The 22,451-nt window shown below is 45.6% G+C and overlaps 1 protein-coding gene across 1 annotated transcript in view; it reads right to left on the minus strand.

Annotated features, from left to right (window-relative positions):
• Nucleotides 1–22,451, minus strand: part of SART1 (spliceosome associated factor 1, recruiter of U4/U6.U5 tri-snRNP) — a 146,340-nt gene that overhangs the window by 91,422 nt on the left and 32,467 nt on the right. The window contains exons 5-7 of the mRNA XM_068130054.2: nt 21,446–21,551; nt 19,956–20,033; nt 14,363–14,462 (exon numbers count right to left, since the gene is read on the minus strand). Of these exons, the coding sequence (XP_067986155.2) occupies nt 14,363–14,462; nt 19,956–20,033; nt 21,446–21,551 (284 nt within the window). The remainder of the gene's footprint in view (nt 1–14,362; nt 14,463–19,955; nt 20,034–21,445; nt 21,552–22,451) is intronic.

The following is a 22,451-nucleotide window of genomic DNA, read 5'->3' on the forward strand; positions in this document are numbered from 1 at the left end:
GACTGTCCGTTCCACGTAGTGTTATAGTTCAGTGATCGGATCTCGGCTCGTATCCCAAAGCAACAAACCGCCCGAGCGACGGCTCGTATCCCGAAAAACTCGTACGTTGGGGCACTCGTAAGCCGAGGTACCACTGTATATATATATATATATTTTTTTTTTTTTTTTTTTTTTTTTTTTTTTTTTTTTTTTTTTTTTTGTATACAAGATCGAGGCTCGTGAAAGAGCGAACATTAATCACACAGAAAGACTAACCGACACATAAAACATATAACATAGGGAGTGGTAGACAAGATGGGGAGAGAGGGGGAAGGACACAAACACAACATTTGAGAGCAGGGACCGAGAGACATGGAGACATCGAGATATCTGAGAGAGGGCGAGGGCTTTGGGGGGGGGGGCGTGGGAAGGGGGCGGTGGGAGAGGTATAAAACATATGGACACTGCCAGGACTTCCAGGAAAGAAGTTGGAATTTCAAACAAGGTGGATCTGGGATGAATTAGCGGGGGTAGAAAAGATCAAGGTTTTGGATGGGGGAAGATAAGAGATGGTGGTGAACAGCTGTTTTAAAGACCTGGAGGGAGGAGTGGGATTGAAGGGAGTGAGGGAGTTTGTTCCAGAGGCGGGAGAAAAGAGGAATGAAAGAGTGAAGGTGAGCAGAGAGCCGAGATTTCGGCAGTTTAACCATCAGAGGGTTGCTGGCAGATCTTGTGCGACCTGGAGGAATATTTGGGGGACAGAGCACAGAGAGAGCTGGGGGTGCAAGGCCGGAGAGGAGTCGGTAGAAGACAGAAAGACCACCTACCTGCCTGCGGTGAGTGAGTGAAAGGCCCTCAGAGATAGCTTCATCGCGGGAGATTCCAATAATTCTGAAAGCTTTGGTTTCAACAGCGTGAAGCCGAGCTAGGTGTGAGGCAGGAGCACCGGCCCATAGGGGAGAACAGTATTCCATTGAGCTGCGGATGAAAGCCTTGTATGTGGTGAGGAGCTCAGGTGTGCCGAGGAAGGACTTCGCATGACGGAGGATGCCCAGTCGGCGACTGGCTTTGGAGGCCAGCTTGGAAATGTGGTTTTCCCAAGAAAGATCATGGCAGATAGTGAGACCCAAAATCTTGAGCGACAGAACTTCTTGGAGAGGATTGTTGAGAAAGTAGATGGGAGGGTTGTCCAGTCGATCTTTTCGGAGAGACATAGTAAGAGTGTGAGATTTGTCAGGATTGAAAGACATGTTCCACTTGTTTGACCAGTCTGTGATTTTGTCCAGGTCTTCAGAGAGTGAGGAGGCAGCAGACTGCCGATCTGAGGGAAGAGGAATGGAGCGGCAGAGAGTGGAGTCATCAGCAAAGAGATAGAGAGGATTTTCGAGAGAGTCAGAGAGATCATTGATGAAGACCAGAAAAAGCACGGGGTCCAGAACACTGCCTTGGGGAACTCCAGCCTGAACAGGAAGAGGAGATGAGAGAAACCCATTCAGGGCCACACGTTGACGACGACTAGAGAGGAAGTCCGCCAGCCATGCGTGGAGATTTCCATGGATACCAAAGGAGGAGAGTTTGGTGAGCAGAGCGGGGTGCCAGACCGTGTCGAAGGCACGTGATATGTCGAGGGAGACAGCTCTAATTTCCTGTTTGGCATTGAGGACCTCCATCCATTGTTGAGACAGCAGAAGCAGCATGTCCAGAGTAGAGTGACCTGGTCTGAAACCAAATTGATGATCAGAGATCAAGCCATTGGAGAAGAGGAAAGATTTCATATCCGAAGCAATGATGGATTCCATGACTTTGCTGATAATTGGGAGAAGGCTGATTGGTCTGTAGTTGCTAGGATCTGTTTTTGCACCTTTTTTGTGCAAAGCGGTGATGTTGGCTGATTTCCAAGCAGATGGCAGTTGACCTTGAGCAAAAGAGAGGGTGAAGAGAACAGAGAGAGGGTGAGATAGAGCAGCAGAGCAGGATTTTAGGACCCGTGGGCTGATGCCGTCGGGTCCAGTTGCAGAATCAGAGTCGAGGGTTGACAGGAACTTTTCCACCTTGTCAGGAGGAAAGGACACGGAGTCCAGGAGCAGCAGGGTACGACTGGGTATGGTGGGTACAGAGAGGGATGGGTTTGGGACACAAGATTTAGAGGCAAACACAGAGTTGAGGCATTCAGCTTTTTCACGTGCGGAGTCAGCTGTGTAGCCGTTTGAGGTAAGGGAGGGGATGGAGGGGGAACAAACACCAGAAACGGATTTGACCAGACGCCACCAGGATTTGGAAGAGGGAGACAGATAAGAGAGTTCGGTCTTGAGAACGGAGAGATATTGTTTCCTGGCTCTCCTGAGGGTGGACACACACTTGTTTCGGGCTTTGTGAAAGGAAATGAGATTTCCTTCCGTTGGATTTTCTTTCCAGGAGACGAAGGCAAGTTGTTTCTGGGCAACAGCCTCACCACAAGATTCCGTGTACCATGGACGGGAGGAAGGGTATGACAACTGAAGACGAGATGGGATAAATCTGTGCATGAGAGAGAGCAATTTACTTTGGAAGAATTCCCAGGATGAGTTGATGTCAGAGGTGGTAGAGATGGGAGACCAGTCCAGATGATTGATGGCTGCTTGAAGACCGTGCCAGTTGGCCTGAGTGAAATGCCAGACTCGTCGACGCTGAGCAGGCTCCCTGAGGATGGTCAGAGAGATGTCCACTTTAACAAGGACATGATCAGATGATCCGATCGGAGCAGAAGAAGAGCAGCAGACATTTTCAGGGAAGTTAGTCATAACCAAGTCCAGAAGAGAAGATGTTCCGTTGACTGAGATCCGGGTCGGGAAATTGACAGATTGTGTCAGTCCCAGTGAGTCGCAGAAGTCCTTTGCTGAGGAGCCATGGCTGGTGAGCGAGGTACCCACACCCAGCCAACTGGCATGATGACAGTTGAAATCACCACATATGAGGAAGAGAGAGTTGGGATGAGTAGATAGAAGTTGGTCCATATCATCAGACAGCGAGATGTAGATGGAGTCATCACTGTTTGGTGGACGGTACAACACACATATGAACAAGAGGTGGGAGCGAAGGGGAAGCCGTAGCCAGAGGTATTCCTGGGGGTGAGGTGGAGAGAGTGCAGTGCAGGGCGAGTGAGGAAGAGAGTTTTTGATAAAGATAGCAACCCCGCCTCCAGGACGAGGCTCAGGTCTATCATACCGGAGGAGGGAGTAGCCCGGGAGATATACTATGGAATCAGAGACATCATAAAGGAGGAAAGTTTCTGTTAGGCAGATCACGTCTGGTTTGACAGAAGCAACCTGTATGGAGAGATCAGTTAAGTTTGAACGAAGGCCCCGGATGTTTGAGGTCCATACCGTTAATGAAGAGGAAGGGGGAGCATCAGATACAGAACAGGGGGGAGGAGGGGTAGGGTAAGATGTGGAAGAGGTGGAAGAGGTAGGGAGAGCTGTTGAAGGTGTGTCAGAGATTTCAGAATAGCTCGGAGAAAGGGAAGGATGGGGCGGACAGAAGGTTTGATGGTGATTGGGTGAGCCACAATGAGGTGTTATTTGAGGAGGGGGAAGAGCGAGGCAGAAGGTTGGGGGAGATGGAGGTGAGAGTTTGAAGGGGGAAGAAGCGGGGAGGACGCTTTGAGGAGGGGGAGTGAGAGGGGGGAAATTGAGAAGCAATGAGGGTGGGGAGATTTGAAGGGGAGGGGTGAGGGGGGAGTTTGGGAGGGAAGGGACAAGGGGAGGGATTTGAAAGGGATGGGATATGGGGGAGATTTGGAGGGGAGGGGTGAGGCAGGAGTCTAGGAGGGGAGGGGCGAGGGGGCGTCTTGGCGGGGAGGGGTGAGGGGGTAGTTTAGGAGGGAGGGGGCAAGGGGGGAGATTTGAAAGGGATGGGTGATGGGGAAGATTTGGAGGGGAGGGGTGATGGGGAAGATTTGGAGGGGAGGGGTTATGGGGAAGATTTGGAGGGGAGGGGTGAGATTGGATTTTTGAAAGTGTACGATTTATGGGAAACGAACATTTATTGCAAAATGAGTTTCTTGTGACCTTCGAGTTGAAAATACGTTTAAGGACGCTGGATGGAGGATGGAGTGCAGGAGAGTTTAGGGAATGTAGAAAAAAGGCACTATAGGAGATGGATATTTTTTTTGGGATGAATTGATTTGGTGAGCAAGTCGAAAGCAGCCTTTTAAAGAAGAAGAAGAAAAAGGTGTTATAAAATATGACGGAATACATAACTTGAGGGGAAAGTGTAAACATTGAAGGTTAATGAGTGAAAACTATCTGGGGAAATGGGGGAGAAACACGTGGTCGAAGAACGAACGAACGAATAAGAATGAATAAACGAATGAGAACAGAGAAGGAAATGCATATATTTTTTTTTTTTTTTTTTTTTTTTTTTTTTGAGTTGAGATTTACACAAGGAAGTAGGCTATGGGTGAAAAGACTGGGAATACAGAGAACGAAAGTTATTGGATCACAAAAGACGGACCGCTGAGAAAAACAAAGCCTCAAGGTTGTACAGTGCACACTGTACAAGGCCTCAAAGGCCTTGCTCGCGACACGGCAAACAGACGATCAATTTATGAAAGATAAACACCGAGAAACAACCAAAGTTGCACACAATAACTTCACACACCGAAAGATAAATACAGTTTCGACAAAATACAATTGTGAACAGACTTAACTTCGAAAAACGTGGAGACCGTGTGGAGCTTCGAAAATCCCTGCCGCCGTCTCCAAGATCTCGCGAGATCATCAATATATATATATATATGTATAGTGGATATATATATATATATATATATGTATATATATATATATATGTATATATATATATATATATATATATATATATATATAATAATTATAATACATTTATTTTATATAGCGCTTTTCAAGAAGCCCAAAGACACCCATATAAAAGCGAAATGTCCATTTGTTTGTTTGTTTGTGAACCTACTCCTCTGAGCTCCCAAGGATAATCAGCACGAAACTTTATGGGATAACATATTTTACCACCCTGCACCTAAACAGGGGTTTTGAAACAGTTATTTTCTCACAATTAATAACCTGAAACCATCCGAGCTGCCACCTGTCGCCATGATCTCCGAGGGTCGATCCACATATACAAATCATAATAAAAAGCCCAATTTTTATCGGATTTAAACACGGATATCGATATAATTAGTTTGATGGTAAGCTCCGATCATCAAATATGTTATCATATGAGAAACAACTCTTAATTAAGACGTTGTAGTGTGGTCAGTTATGATATTACCATGCACTTTTGGCAGAAAGCATGAAATTTCGCACAATAATAATATAAAACCCATAGAACAATTTTAGCCTGGGAGCCACCTCATTTTTTCTTTCTGTACCAATTAACAGTGTGTTATTAACGAGCGCTCGAATTGGGCGTGGCCCAGCCAAATCGTGCTCCTATTTATCCAAATCCAGGCTGGAGTAATGAAGAATGTCGGACAAAATGGTGGACGAAAGAAGGATTTCAAACCAAATCTTCGTTTTTTTTCCGATGTTTATCGAACAGTAAAATGATCCCAAGATGATTCAGCCGTCAGAACAGGTAAGATTTGCTATTGTTATTATTATATAATGATGGAATGGAGTGGTAGAACAGTCTGATGAACACCTAGTGACGGCGTTTGTGATTTTTTTTTGGTCTGAATGAATCTGAACTAAAACGACGGTTCTCGATCAGATTCATTCGCTGTTTCTGTAATCTGACAGATTCAGTCATCAGAAAACATTCTGAAGCCCTCAAAACCCTTGCCAGCTTACGATCTTCAAGGAGAAAAAGCGCCGGGGCACAACAAAGGCAACGTTCAAGCTGAAGACAATGAAAAACGATCTTGCACTCTTTACCCAGCTTTACGTCACCGTGCAACACAGGAGCTATGACTTATCCGAGTTTTTTGCTCATGAAACTTGTGGATATCCGCCATCGTTGAGCGACACAGAAAAACTCAGCTTTGGGAAGAAGTCGACACTCCTAAAATGTTTGAGTGAACCCGTGATCGTTGAGGACATTCCGGCAGTCCTGGATTGCATCATATTTGACGGTGCTGCTGTCGTAAACGCAGTCACCCCAGGTTCCACGGCGACGACATTCGATGAATATGCTGAAAAAATATTCGTCCCTTACCTTCAGCAGCAACTGTGTTCGACGACTCAGCTGCACGTTGTATGGGACACGTACATGGAGGACAGTTTAAAGGTATATACACATGAGAAACGTGGCACTGGCTTACGTTGGAAGGTGGCTGGTCCAACAAAAATACCTAAATGGACCAATTTCCTTTCGCACGATCGCAACAAGGACGAACTATTCAACTTTCTTTCTGATAAAATCGTAGGATCAATTCTCCAACCATCGAAGGAAGTATATGTCCACCCATCAAGAGCGAGTCCTCACGATCGGTACCACGAATGGAATGGAGGACTGCCATCACGAGGAGGCAGACAGTGCATTGCACTCGACATCGGTGCATTGCAGACAGTGCAGTGCAGTGCAGTCTGCAGACAGTGCAGACAGCGCATTGTCGTCCATTTACTACATGCTTTGTCCATGGGCTATAGATGCGTACTGGTGAGAACAGTGGACACCGACGTGGTGGTGATCATCATCGGATTATTCTCCATCATCATTCGTGATTATCCAGGTGCCGACGTGTGGATTGGGATGGGGTTCGGTAAGAACCGATCAAACATCCATGTCAACAGTATCTACGACCGTCTTGGCGAGGACAAATCTTCATGTCTGCCAGCCTTTCACGCGTTAAGTGGATGCGATACGACATCGGCATTCGCGTACGAGGGGAAGAAGACGGCATGGCTGGCGTTGACTTTGTGCCCGGATTTGACGGAAGCTTTGTTATATATCGCGCGTAACCCGTTTGCAATTCCAACTGAAGACTCAGCGCATTTCACCACGATTCAGAAGTTCATTTGTGTAATGTACGATCGGTCCCTGGAATGCGCAACTGTGGATGAGGCACAGAAGAACCTGTTTTGCTGGAAATCTGTTTGGGGCCTTGATCGACTGCCACCAACAAAGGATGCCTTACATCAGCATCTGAAGCGAGCCATTTATCAATGTGGAGTATGGATGTGCAGTCCCGATCCAAGTCACCCAGACGTTACGCCATCGGATTACGGCTGGAGGAAGGATCAAGATAGATGGGTGCCTGTGTGGGTTGTTAAACCGATCGTATCATCAGCCTGCCAACATCTGATCAAATGCACATGCAAGAATGTGTGTCGTGTGTGTAAATGTGCACGAGGTGAACTGAAGTGCACTTACTTATGTAAGTGTGAATGTGCGAAGTAGATTATTGACTGGTGAGTAACGACGTTCTTTTATCGAGTAACGTTACCTCTCACTGAAAATAGTGCGACTTTGCTACTTGTTCGGTGTTTGGGCATACTGCCTCCTGTTGAGGAATCTGGCAGATTCAGAACAGGGATATTTGGGAATTGATTTGAGAATATTTGTTCACGGGCTTTAAGCATTAAGTGACCATTATTTTTGTGATCGGTGTACATTTGTCTGTGTCTGTACATAGCATAGCTCAGTGGTTTCTTATCGGATATTCATTCATATCAAGGTCTAGTTGTGTCTCGTCACGAATAGGCGTGCCGCCACACCTATTATGGGCTGAGGCGCGCCCGAAAAACTTGCTTTTTAAAGGTTTTTCGTCTTTTAGGTACATCTTCTCAGAGATCATCGGTCGAATCGTATGGATGTTTGGTATTTCGATAGACCAATGACCCGTGTATAGCCCTACGGAGCTCAATTTTTTAAATTTTGCTTCTGTTAAAAACGCAAAAAAACGCTAAAATTAGACATTTCAATGAAAGTTGAATGGCCTGAACATGTTTTGCAATAATGGTTTTAATGGTGAGATGTCACACTGGCGTGAAAAGAATTGATTCTACGCCTCAAAATTAGTATAAATCCTTGTTTGGTCCTTTTGGTTTGTTAGCGGGTAAATTAGCCTCACGATGGACGCCATATTGTATTTTAAGTCCAAGATGACCTCCACCAAGCACTAAAAGGTCATAAAGTTGAATTTCTTCATGCAGAATTCATATTATTTCATGTTTCATTTGTGCAGTGTTGTTTATTACTTCCAAAGTTAAAAAACAGTTCAAGTCGTCGTTGAGGGACCTAATTAGCATAAATTATGCAAATTATGTCCTCCAAGGTTATTTTCTGGCGTGGCTCCCAGTTCAATTTTTTTTGTTAACACCTTGGCTACCTCCATGCCAAATTTGGTGCTTTCTGCCAGAAGTGCACAGTACACTTGAATATCCTGACTAACTGACCACACTATTACCATGATTGGTAAGTTCGGCAAAGGAGGAGTCACGTGACCTTTCAAATGCGCTAATTATTTATTGACCAAAATAAAACCAAAAATAGTACAAACGGGGCCTAAACATAGATTTCAAGGTAATTTTACCGCTCATCTAAGAACATTAGCCTCAAGGGTGAAAAAATAGTTTGTAGAAAAAAGGACCCACTTGACGCCAACTACAAACCGCTACTTGCCAACAGGTGAACCTCCAATGATTACCTGATCCTCACAACAAGGTGAGTGGTTGTTTTGCTTTGTTTGGGTTCATACTGCTTTGGGCTCCCATGGTTAATCACAACAAAACTTTCTACCATCAGATTTTTAACCACGATATACCTGAAAATGGGTTTCATACCGTGATGGTGATGGGGGGTGGGCATTTGGCCCGTTATTGTCCTGTTGCACTCCCGAGTTCATTTATTTACGAACCCGAGGTAGCTTCTTTATTACACCTTCTCTCCTGTACACACTTTAGACCCTTTTAGACCATTTCCACCCCTTAGACCCTTGAAGACCATTTCAACCCCTTAGTCCCCTCTAGACCCTTTAAACCCCTTAGAAACCTTTGACCCTTTACACCCATTAGACCCTTTACACCCCTTGGAACATCTTTAGACCCTTTTATCTCTTTAGATCATTTACACCCCTTAGACGCTTTAAACCCCTTAGACTCCATTCGACCCTTTACACCACTTTAGACCCCTTACACTCCTTAGACCTTTTAAACCCCTTAGACCCCTTTGACCATTTACACCCCTTAGACCCACCCCTTCGACCATTTACACCCCTTTAGACCCTTTACACCGCTTAGACCCCTTTAGACCGTTTACACCCCTTAGACCCCTTTTGCCCCTTATGCTCCTTGGACCCCTTTAAACCCCTTAGACATTTTACACCCCTTAGAGTTTAGACCCTTTCATACCCATTTCGACCCTTTTGAGACATATACACCTTTTGGCACTTTTCAGACCTATTGACTTTTTAAGAGACTTTGGCCAATTTATGACCATTTGGACACTTTTGACCCCTTTTGCTCTTTCGTTCTTAGACATTAGACCCCATTTGGCCCTTTTAATATATTTGATTATCTAAACACTTTAGACCCCTTTGTGACCCCCCCCCCCCCCCCCCCAAAAAAAAAAACAAAAAAAAAACGGTAGACCACATAGATAATTGGAAAGCATTTCCTCCCAAAATTGGTTTTGCCGACCTTTTCTGTGCACTATTCACGTCGCATCACAAGTTGCGATGATGAATCTAAACTGATATCTCAAAGTGAAACTGATGTTGAAACGTAAAAACGAAACGACGGATCTACGGATAATCGAATAGGAAACCAGAATGAAATGCTTTGGGGAATTGCTGAAAGCAAAGCTATGGGGAATATAGAGAGAGGGGGAAGGTGGGAGCTGAAGAAACGATGTGGAGAGGAATAGGTGCCTGGAGGTGGTCGGCTGGTATGGAAAGAACTTTGGTGATCTTCCGTCAGGCTGTAGGCCCAAAACATGCCGAAACCCATTTCCCAGCTGAGCTTTCATAATATCACCCTCACTCCTGAGCAGTACTTCGGAGGTACAACACACATGGATTGGAAATCTTAGCTGATAGAATGGAATGAGGTTGTCGAGGTTACCAGCTGCACCCATTGCGACATGAGCTCACTGAATATTTACACTGAATATCCATTTCTATCAATACACACTCCAAAATAAATTGCTCATTTCAGGTGAGACATTTATGCACCCCCCATCATTGACGGGTACCTTTGCTAGTAATTGTATAAACGTGGCACTGGATCCAGACCATCAACATGCCACTGTATCGTCTAATTACATAAACGTGGCACTGGATCCAGACCATCACCATGCCACTGCGTCGTATAATTACATAAACGTAGCACTGGATCCAGACCATCAACATGTCACTGTGTCGTATAATTATATAAACGTGGCACTGGATCCAGACCATCACCATACCGCTGTATCGTCTAATTACATAACATGGCACTGGATCCAGACCATCAACATGCCACTGTGTCGTATAATTATATAAACGTGGCACTGGATCGAGACCATCAACATGTCACTGTATCGTCTAATTACATAAACGTGGCACTGGATCCAGACCATCAACATGCCACTGTATCGTATAATTACATAAACGTGGCACTGGATCCAGACCATCAACATGCCACTGTATCGTATAATTACATAAACGTGGCACTGGATCCAGACCATCAACATGCCACTGTGTCGTATAATTATATAAACGTGGCACTGGATCCAGACCATCAACATGCCACTGTGTCGTATAATCATATGAATGTGGCACTGGATCCAGACCATCAACATGCCACTGTGTCGTATAATTATATAAACGTGGCACTGGATCCAGACCATCAACATGCCACTGTGTCGAATAATTATATAAACGTGGCACTGGATCCAGACCATCAACATGCCACGACAACAACAACAACAACAACAACATGCATTTTAAGGCCATTTTCCCTGCTGGAGCGGGGGTGAGCCTTGCGGTCCCCATGACAATCTTCTCCATCTTGCCCTATTTTCTGCATCTCTCCTTGTTAACCCCCTTGCCTGCATTTCTTCTTCCACCATCTTTAGCCAAGTCTTTCTCGGTCTTCCCAGTCCTCTACTTCCTTCCACATTCATTTCCATCACTCTTCTCAACCAGTCACGTTCATCCTTCCTCAACACGTGACCAAACCATCTCAACCTGTTTCCCTTCACAGCATCCATCACAGGCTCTATTCCCATCATCTTTCGCAATTCATCATTTGTCTTGCTCTCTCTCAACGATACTCCACAAATCCACGGTACCATTCGCATTTCCACCCTTTCCAGCCTTCGTTGCTGCTCTACGTTCATTACCCATGTCTCGCTCCCATAAATCATAACACTTCTCACAAATGCAGCATACACCTTTCCCTTCAGCTTCAATGACACTCCCCTCCTCATCAGCACACCACTCAGTTCCCAAAACTTCTTCCATGCACATCTCATAAGCATGTAGCAAAATGTTTTCACACCTTCCAGCTTCACGCCGTCTCCAAGATCCAACTCAACATTTCCTCCATCTGCAGCTCCCTCTGTGCACACCTTACATTTGAATGTAGCTGCCACACTGGTTAATGACCCTCTCAGACCACTACAATTTTGATGAACCCACTCAGCGCACATTGTACATTGAATGGAGTTCACTCCGACACCCTTCCTGCACACAGTACATGGCCACTTTCCAGTTCTTTCCACCTCACCACATGCTTTACCACTTGCCATCACCTTCGTATTTCCTATATTCACCTTCAGACCTTTTGTCTCCATACATTCCTTCCACTTGTTCAACTTTTCCTTCAGTCCATCCATACTTTCCGCAATCAACACCAGATCATCTGCATACAACAACTCCCACGGTAAACCCTCCTTTACGCCAGCACCTCCATCACAGCTACAAATAGTAGTGGACTAAGTACCGACCCCTAAAATATGGCAAAAGTATCCATCTGGAATGACCTTATATAAAATTTAGAGTTTTCTGTTTTGACCCCTGTAAACGAACTCCGTCCCCGGGCACCACGTCTGACTCTCTTATTCAGACCTGTGGGTCAATTTTTTTTTAACATACGTTATGTATTCCATGTGTTCTCCAATGTTGATTGCACATACAAAGTTTCAATGAGAAAATGTTTAAAATGTGCCGTTAAAGCAGAAATTGACCTTTTTACCCCGCCCTGGGAGCAAGGGCAGAATTATACTGCTCTTGCACATTCATACCAGGTGGTGATTGTAAAGCTGTTTAGGAGGAGGTAGTGTGACAGACAGACAGACAGAGACCGAACCGATTACAACATCATGGTGATTATGAGCAATCCTTTTTTGCACAGTGAAGATGCAATGGGCTGCCGAACCAGTTTTCTTGGCTATTGGGCACAATCCTGGAAGGGTCGCCACTCCGATGCAGGATACCTGATTGGCTCATTCATCCCAGCAAGCTGGCACTCATTTTGCCGACCTCAGAAGGATGACCGGCTGAGTCAACCTGGTATAACCTGGTGTTAATTCAACGGCATGACAGAGGCTTGAACTCAGGACCTTGCAATGTCAAGCCAGGAACCTTAACCGTTAGGCCAACACCAGACTTCCGATTACAATATACCACAATGTTTTTCAAAAAGCATGGGGATAATAACATTAGCCTTCCTGGCAAATCCCACATGGTATTTCACCGCATGAAATAAAATCAAACCAAGCTGAAAACTTACATAAACCTGGCACACTGACCACAGGAATAAGAATCTTCTTCTACAAACTAAGTCGTATGTGGTTAGGGTCCCATCTGCTTGGACCTGAACCATCTTCATTGGCAGACCGAATATAAGAAGATTCCTTCAGCTGCTAACTTTGCTCCCTCATTTAAATACACGGACATCCCCTTTCTGGCTCGGTGGCATGGAATTAGTCATTTGTGCTGCCTTGTCAGATCATGTGTTAAATTGTCTAACACAACTAGTCTCTAAAAGTATCGTTCACCAACATCAAATCAATGATACTGTTGCGGTTTTGAGAACCCCTCACTTGTAAATACTTGTAAATAATAACTCTTGTAAATATTTCGTCATTTAAAAGGTTAAAGGTCGCACCTATAGTTGGTCCACAAGCAACACGTAGGACACCATAGGAACTTTTCAGTTATTTCCTTAGTCTGTGTTTAGTTAAGGCGGTGTTCCCAATTGTTGAATCTGCGTTGCATTCATCAAATAAGATAGGCCCCATTTCACTCATTTTGCACTCTCTCTCTCCAAATTATCACGTGGCTGGGTTAGCAGCGTTCGCTGCATTGAGCCGTCATCGCTGCCTTAGCGCTCGCTCCAAACACCATTACGCACGCGGTCAAGCTTGGAGAAGAAGGGGGCGGAGCGCCAAGAACGAGGTGTGGCCACGTCAACTCACCACCAGGGCGTGGCCGGTAAGCCCCCACCAGCCAACCAGGGCTGATGTAAACTGACCGACGGGCGTGGCCTGGCGGAGCGCGCATTGATTTCTAAGCGCGTTATATAAGCGCAAGCGGAAGACTGCTTGAGAGAACTGCGAAGGGGACCGTGGCTATTGGAAGGACTGCGCGAGGGGGCTCCATTGTTAGAGAACGGCGACACGGACTCCTTGCTTATTGTAATGAGATCTGCGCGAGGGTACCCCCTGAGACGAACGTTGAGAGAGAGAGTGAGTTGGCACAAATATTACGTATGCGGCATTCCAGCCCTCGCCTAGCCATATGTAAGGTTCGGTCATGCGCCAACGACACGCGAAGCTGCCTGCCATTCTTCGCCGCGGACCGGAGCCTGGACCGGATCCCATCGCCTGAACCATCTGCTTGGACCTTCTCCTCCTGCCACTACCCTACCGTGTGAGTCTGTCTGTTTGTCCGGGGTTGTAAGTAAGATTGCATAGTTAAGCTAGCCCTGTGTCCTTTTGTTCTTGTATATTACTTTCGTTTCCTCTTCTTTTGGGTTCTTGTAAATAATTAAAAGACCCACTCTTTGTTCTTCCCTTACTCTGGTTTCCTCTCATTCGATCGCCTCCGTCTTTTCTTCCAATTTAGTACCTGTGGCACGATTTCGGAACCGCTCAGGATCGGGTTGGTGTTTGTTAACGGCCCGAGTCGTGGCTCGCTTCGCTCAGCGTGTCCATTAACGCTGCGGCTCGGGTGGGAGTTATCTTCTCGCTTTACGGTCGGGTTAGTAAGCAGGTATTTGGGACTCCATTGACCAATCACCCTGGCTAATACCGACCGGAAGTGACGTTATAATTTCCAGGATTGGGGGACGGCCAGCTTAAAAGACAAGGGGATTAACCCCCCCCCCCCCCCCCTTGGTAAGGGGAGAGCCGACCCCCGAATCCGCAACAATACCTAACGCATGCTCATTACACCGAGATTATGCCGTACAAGTAAAAATACGTGTTGGGAAGAAGCCTCTCAAACCTTTGTCCTTGAGTGTCAGTATAACCCTCTCGCCCTCTATAAACGTTTCCATCGAGTGCTCCACTTTTAGTCCACCGAGATGTTGAGAACTGTACTGCTCCTGTTAAAAGTCAAAAGCAAACGGAATGTAAACTCAGCAATCTCACCACCTGCATCAGAATCATGGTTAGCAGCAAACGAAGTACATTTATAAAATTGGATTCAATATTGAAAGGAAACTCGACACGACACTTTAACGTCACGACATCGCCCGATATACCTCCACCCACATTATTACATCATTATACATACTTGTACCAATTTGTTTAAATCCCTTCAGATGTTCTCAAGAATCACATTTTTACCTGACATGACTTCTGACCTTTGACCTCATGCCACAAAATTCATCAGTTCATCTTTACATCATTATACATACCTGTACCACGGTTGACTTGGATCCCTTCAGCCGTTCTTAAGTTATTGCAGTAAAGAAAACTTATCACGGATGCACGAACGGATCGATGGACAAACCGAAAACATAATGCCTCTGGTGACTTCATTGGCGGACGCATAAAAAAAATTCACCGGAAAGTATAATGGAGACCTGCCTACTACCAAGTATTTGTGTATAATGTTTTCATTCCGTGGAAGATCTTCAAACTCGAGATAATCAGTAAGTATACAATGAAACAAAAAAGTGTTTTGATCAGTCAGTCATGGCTGTTGTCTACCGCCCTCCCAAACCACACCCATCATTCCTGTCTGACTTCTCCTACTTTCTGACCCAGCTATGTTCCCTCTCCCCCTCAATCCTCCTCCTTGGTGATTTCAATATCCACATGGACTCCACTGACTCCACGCTAACCACTGACTTCACTGATTTACTCACCTGCTTTAACCTCACTCAACATGTCAACTTTCCTACCCATAACCGTGGTCACATTTTGGACCTTGTCTGCTCTACTGGACTAATTTTGCACCATCTCTCTGGCTCCGACCTCACTCTCTCTGACCACCTAGCCATCACTCTGACCATCAACATCCCCACCCCAGCACCAAGGCATTATCGCACTATCAACTTCCGTAAGCTAAACGCTTTTTCACCTGCCTCATTCTCATCGACCCTCTCTGAAAAAATGTCCACTTCTCCCTTCGTTGACCTCCACACCCCTTCTGACCTCACTGACTACTACAACCACACTCTCTCTTCCTGCCTTGACCAAATTGCGCCTATAAAAACCAAAACAGTTTCTTTCACCCATTCTGCTCCCTGGTTTACCCCTGAGCTCCGCCTAATGAAAACTCGTGCTCGCCAACTTGAAAGACTCCGCAATAAAACAGGTCTCACAGTTCACTCCCAGGCCTACAAGGACCACATACAACACTATAAAGATGCCCTCTCCCGCGCCCGCTCCGCCTACTACTCTCAAATTATCCACTCTGGCTCCGGAAACCCAAAAGCACTCTTCTCTACAATAAACAAACTCCTCAGCCCCCTGAACACCACCACCCAGTCATTCACAATAGACAACTGCATCTCCTTCCTTTCATTCTTCCAACGCAAAATTGAAAACATCTACAACAGCTTGACCACCGCCGCACCCGCTCCCCCTCAAACCACCTGCCCCCCCTTATCCTGCCATCCCCTGTCTCAATTCTCCCCAGTCTCCCCTACTGACCTCTCTGAACTCCTCATCGGAATGAAAACTGCCACCTGCACTCTTGACCCCATCCCCTCCAGCTTTGTCAAGGCCTCCCTTCCTGCTCTTTCTCCACTTATCATTGCAACAATAAACTCCTCCCTGTCTACAGGCATCGTCCCACCATCCCTCAAAATTGCTGCTGTTACCCCCATTCTGAAAAAACCTGGACTAAACCCTGACACCCTAAATAACTTCAGACCCATCTCCAACCTACCCTTTCTGTCAAAGGTTTTGGAACGCGCTGTAGCCACTCAACTCAAGCATCACCTCTCTGCCAATAACCTGTATGAAACATTCCAATCCGGATTCCGGTCCAACCACAGTACTGAAACTGCTCTCCTCAAAATCACCAACGACCTTCTCCTCTCCTCTGATGCTGGCAACCTCAACATTCTCATCCTCCTCGACCTCAGCGCTGCCTTTGACACCATCGATCACACCATCCTCCTCACCCGACTTGAAACCACCTTTAACATTACCGGCACTGCCCTCTCTTGGATTAAATCATACCTCTCTGACAGACGTCAGTTCATCTCCATCAATAACTGCAAATCCCCCACTGCTCCCCTCCCCCAAGGTGTCCCCCAAGGTTCAGTTCTTGGCCCCCTCCTCTTTATCCTTTACCTGTCCCCCCTCGGTCACTTAATCCGCCGTCATGGTCTCCAATTCCACTGCTTCGCCGATGACATCCAGCTTTTCATCTCCACCAAGTCCATCTCCACCGCCACCCACTCTATCCTGACAAACTGCATCACTGAAATAAAATCCTGGCTTCAAATCAACTTCCTCAAACTTAACTGTGATAAATCTGAAATAATCATCATTGGCCCAAAAACGCTCACCAAGTCCACCCATAACTTTGCCCTCAACATCGACGGTTTCCCAGTGTCCACCTCCCCTCACATCCGGAATCTTGGCATCATCTTTGACCAAACCCTCTCCTTCGACAAATACACTAAACAGATCACAAAGACAGCCTTCTTCCACCTGAAAAACATCGCCCGTCTCCGTCCATCCCTCTCCTCTGTGGCTGCAGAAACCCTCATCCACGCCTTCATCACTTCCCGTCTGGACTACTGCAATAGCCTCCTTTATGGTTCACCCTCAACAATCACCAATAAACTCCAATACATTCAGAACTCCGCTGCCCGTCTACTCACCCATTCCCGGACCCGTGACCACATCACCCCCGTCCTTTACAAGCTTCACTGGCTCCCCATCTCCCAGAGAATCCAGTACAAAATCCTCCTCTTGACCTACAAAGCCCTCCATAACCTGGCCCCATCCTACCTGGCTGACCTCCTCTCCAGACACACTCCCACCCGCAACCTCCGCTCTGCTGGTACCAACCTCCTGACCCCCCCCATCCGGACCAAATTTAGATCCTGGGGGGACAGGGCCTTCTCCATCGCTGCTCCCACCCTCTGGAACTCGCTACCTCACACCATCAGAGACTCCTCCTCACTCACCACATTCAAAACATCACTCAAGACCCACCTGTTCAACACTGCATTCAACATTTAACCCACAGCATCTAACCCCTGACTATCTCCTCTCCTTCTCCCTCCTTTGTGCTTTGAATATTTCCCTATTGATTCTTCTTTTTTTGCAATTGTCTTTATGTTTTGCTATGCGTTATGTTTTGCACTCTGTCAAAGCGTCTTTGGGCTTCCTGAAAAGCGCTATATAAAATAAATGCATTATTATTATTATTATTATTATCAGTGGCAAGTATAAAATTAAACATTTGATTTGAAAAAAAAAAAAAAAAAAAAAAAACAGATAACTAGAATGGCACTCAGTAGAGAACATAACCTCCACCAGGTAAACACTTTACGGTTAATATCCCAGAGTAGACCAGAAAATCACAATACAGAATCACATTTGATCAAAATAATCCGTCCACAACTTTTTGAGATATCCTGCTATATATAGTTTTTGGCCCTATCTCCCAATGGTGAAGAATCACTTAGACATTAAATAATTCTCATATACGAATCCATGTTCAGATCTTCACCAAAATCGAATCGAATAGTCCTTGTCAAACACTCAACCTGTCCACCAAGTTTCGTCCAAATCCGTCCACAACTTTGAGATATCTTGTTCACAGACAGACAAAGAAGAAATATGTCCTGCATTGCATGATACTTGCGAAATCCCTAAAATAAGTTGTTGGCCGATGTTGACCTCAAAAATACTTGGTGGGTTGAATTTAGTGTCCAGATATGCAAATTCTCTTAAAATGTCAAATCAATCTCCCCTATGGGCTGGTGCTCCTGCCTCACACCTAGCTCGTCTTCACGCTGATGAAACCAAAGCGTTCAGAATCATTGGAATCTCCCGCGATGAAGCTAACTCCAAGGGCCTTTCACTTACTCACCGCAGGCAGGTTGGTGGTCTTTCCGTCTTCTACCGACTCTTCCCTGGCCTTGCCCCCCCCCAGCTCTCTCTGGGCTCTGTCCCCTAAATATTCCTACAGGTCGCACAAGATCTGCCTGCAACCCTCTTATGGTTAAACTGCCAAAATCAAGACTCTCTGCTCACCTTCACTCCTCTTTTCTCCGGCCTCTGGAACAAACTCCCTCACTCTCTTCAATCCCACTCCACCCTCCAGGTCTTTAAAACAGCTGTTCACCACCATCTCTTATCCTCCCCCATCCAAAACCTTGATCTTTTCTACCCCCACTAATTTCACCCCAAATCTACTTTTTTGAAATACCAACTTCTGTCCTGGAAGTCCTTGGTGTCCTTGTGTTTTGTACTTCTCCCATCCCCCCCCCCCCCCCTTCCCACGCCTCCTGCCCCCAAGCCCCCTCCCTCCACACACATCTCCCTGCTCTCAAATGTTGTGTTTGTGTGCTTCCGCTTCTCTCCCCATCTTGTCTTCCGCTCCCTCTTTTTATATATTTTGTTTGTCTGTTTGATTTGTTTGTGAAATAAATGTTAGCTCTTTCACGAGCCTCGATTCTGTTTCCAAAAAAAAAAACAAAAAAAAACACAATCAAATGTGAACAAGCGTGACGCCGAGGTCCCCCGTCGGTGAAGTGATGCGAGTTGACAAAGTGGAAGACGCAAGGCGGCCATCTTGGATTTGGACGTGGCGACCAAATTTTCAACAGCGTTCTTCCTTATGCCTCGATACACCCACACACCAGATTAGAAGTTGGTACTTCGCTTATTTTTCAAGATATTCCGCTCACAAGGTTCAGACATTCATGGCGTCGGACATACATGGCGGCGGCCATCTTGGATTTTGACGTGGGTTGCACCCACACACCAAATTAGAATTCGGCCCTTCACTTCGCACGCACACACACATGCCCACACGGACGGACGGACGGACGGACGGACGGACGGACACACGGACGGAGGGGAAAAACATAGTCCCCCTTTCGCTCCACTGTGCGACGGGGGACAAAAGTCAAGGGGTGTGAATACTTTCTGAAGGCCCTGTATATTAATTTATTAGACTTTTTAAAGGTACTCGGGGGGCCGTTGGTCCATTGTACCAAATTTTCATTGGTCTTCACCCCGAGCATTCACTCGGGGTTCACGTTTAACTGGGTATCCCGTCTGCTGGCATTACTTGGTGGATGTTAAAGATCCCACTGTCCCAAGGTGTCCTTAGCGAAGAATAGGCGAGTTATCACCAGCACCATGAACAAATTACTAATTCCTGCCCTAACCAGCAGAGGGCACTGCATCAATGGCACGGCCACGCACTCAGCTAATGACGCTAGACCACAGCCTTGTGCTGCATACGAACGAAGAAGAAACCTATTTTCCCCTCAGCCCTCAAAAAAATCCCAGAGATGTGAATTTGATATTTAAAATGAAGAAAATAATTACATCAATCAAACATTTTAATTCAAGCATTATCTGCAACATTGATCTTCATTAAAACTAACCACCTTCTTCCGTGTCCCAAGTTCCTCTTCGACCAGGTTGCTCACTCCAAACTCCTCATCCATCTCTTCGAGAAGTTTGGCCTACCAAAAACAAACACCCAAGCATAAACACTAGTTACTCCAGCAACAAGAGGTAAAAAGGTATAGAATCTTAATCACACAAAGAGGTTTGAATACTGAAGCTGGCGGGACAGGGAATAGTTTCCCACGAACTGTTTCCAGATTTTCACACAAACAAGCACAAGCAAGCAGGAGGTGCTTCCAGACCATCATTACCCAAACAGCTCACGAAGCCAAAAGCAGGACTTACGCATTCGGTTGGGTAGTGTCTGCATTTTTAAAGTTCATTTTCTCGGCAACCGTTGGTCCGATCAACACGAAATTTTACTATAAGAGCACCGACGCCTGTATAATTTATTTTATTCATAATTATGACGTCATCGGTCACGTGGTACAGGCGCGATCTTGGAAAAACGTTACACCTCTATATCTCCCGAACCGCTCAAAGGAAGTACTTCCCATGGGGAATAAGATACGTTAAAGATGATGTCATCGGTGCCTTCATCATGACATCATAATTCGACAAATACGCTTTATTCGATAAATATGATTTTTTTTCTCTGCAATTACTGGTCCGATTGACACAAAATTTTCACCATAGGAGCGCCTCATGTCGAATACTTTAATGATAATGACGTCATAGGTCACATGGTACAGGCGCCATCTTGGAAAAACGTCGCACCTCTATATCTCTGAAACCACTCCATAGAAAGATTTGAGACCTGGCTCATTGTCAACTACTCCCCAAGAGAAATAAGATATGTTAATGATGATGTCATCGGCGCCTTTGTTATGACGTCATAATTCGACAAGTACACTTATCCGATCATTATTTTTTTTAAATTCTCAGCAACTGTTGGTCTGATGGACACTAAATTTTCACCATAGGAGCGTCTCCTCCTGTAGAATATTTTAATGATTATATCATGACATCATAGGTCATATGGTACAGGCGCCATCTTGGAAAAAAACAAAAAACGTTGCACCTCTATATGATCCACCACGCGGTAACCCGGGTTGCCGCGTGGTGGATCATATCTCCAAAACCGCTCCATGGAACAAATTGAAACGTGGCTCATTGTAAAGAATTCCATATGGAGAATAGGTGTTGTTAACAATGACGTCATTGGTGCCGTAATTATGATGTCATAATTCGACAGGGACAACGCTTAGTCTGATCAGCTTGAAATGTATTGAGGGTGATCTATACAAAAATTATATAAGAGAATATTAATTTATGATGTCATCGCTCATGTGGTCTGGCAGCCACATTGGATCACAGGGAAAAAAAATGTTCAAAAACAGAAAAGTTGGCTCACATCAAGTTGAATGCGCAGGGTAAGTATTCTATGAATACCATCTTGTTTACTCACAATTCATTGTCACACTCAACAAAATGCTTGGTCAGAGGAAAACAAAGGAAAGTAACAAACCCTTTTATCTGCCAGTTCCTTCTCTTTCTGCAGCTTCCGGCTGTGCTCTACCCAGATAAAGGCATCATCCAAAACTTCGTCATCTACACCGAGAGTCCGCACCTTCCTGGAAGTACACACACACACACACACACACACACACACACACACACACACACACAAAGACTTGCCGTAGAGAGTATAGTCAAACAAATGCATGATGACTACAACCCCTTCCTTCCCTCCAACATGTTCTCCAACATTTAGGTGAACAAACAAACAATTACTCAATGTTTCAGTTAATAGCAAGTGACAAGCCACTTCCATCCACTAACCCTTCTCAAGAGTGATGAAAATTATTTCAAAATCACCCTATATACCCAAAGAAGGTGGGGGTGGACAAATCTGGACAGCCAAATCAATGCACATATCACGTTGCTCACGAATTCTGACCATTATCAAATTAAACTAGAACGGCACTCGGTAGAGCGCATACCTTCGCCAGGGTGAACAGTTCAGGTTTTGTATCCACCGAGAGGCCGGATCTGGATTCGGACCTGAACAAAAATCTAATTGGCTTGTTCTTGTCGCATAACCAACTCATCCACCAAGTTTAGTCAAAACTCGTCCATAACATTTTAAAATATCATGCAACATATCGTTTTTGGCCCTATCACTCAATAATGAAGAATCAGTTAAAAAATTATCAGATCCAGATCCGGATCCAGATCTTCATCAAAATCTCAACATTTCATCCTTGTCACATAGCCAATCCTGAGCACACCTGAGCTCCTCACCACATACAAGGCTTTCATCCGCAGCTCAATGGAATACTGCTCTCCCCTCTGGGCTGGTGCTCCTGCCTCACACCTAGCTCGGCTTCACGCTGTTGAAACCAAAGCGTTCAGAATCATTGGAATCTCCCGCGATGAAGCTAACTCCAAGGGCCTTTCACTCACTCACCGCAGGCAGGTTGGTGGTCTTTCCGTCTTCTACCGACTCCTCTCTGGCCTTGCTCCCCACCACC

This window comes from Myxine glutinosa, chromosome 11 (genome assembly GCF_964187855.1).
Source record: "Myxine glutinosa chromosome 11, kmMyxGlut1.1, whole genome shotgun sequence".
Classification (NCBI taxonomy): domain Eukaryota; kingdom Metazoa; phylum Chordata; class Myxini; order Myxiniformes; family Myxinidae; genus Myxine; species Myxine glutinosa.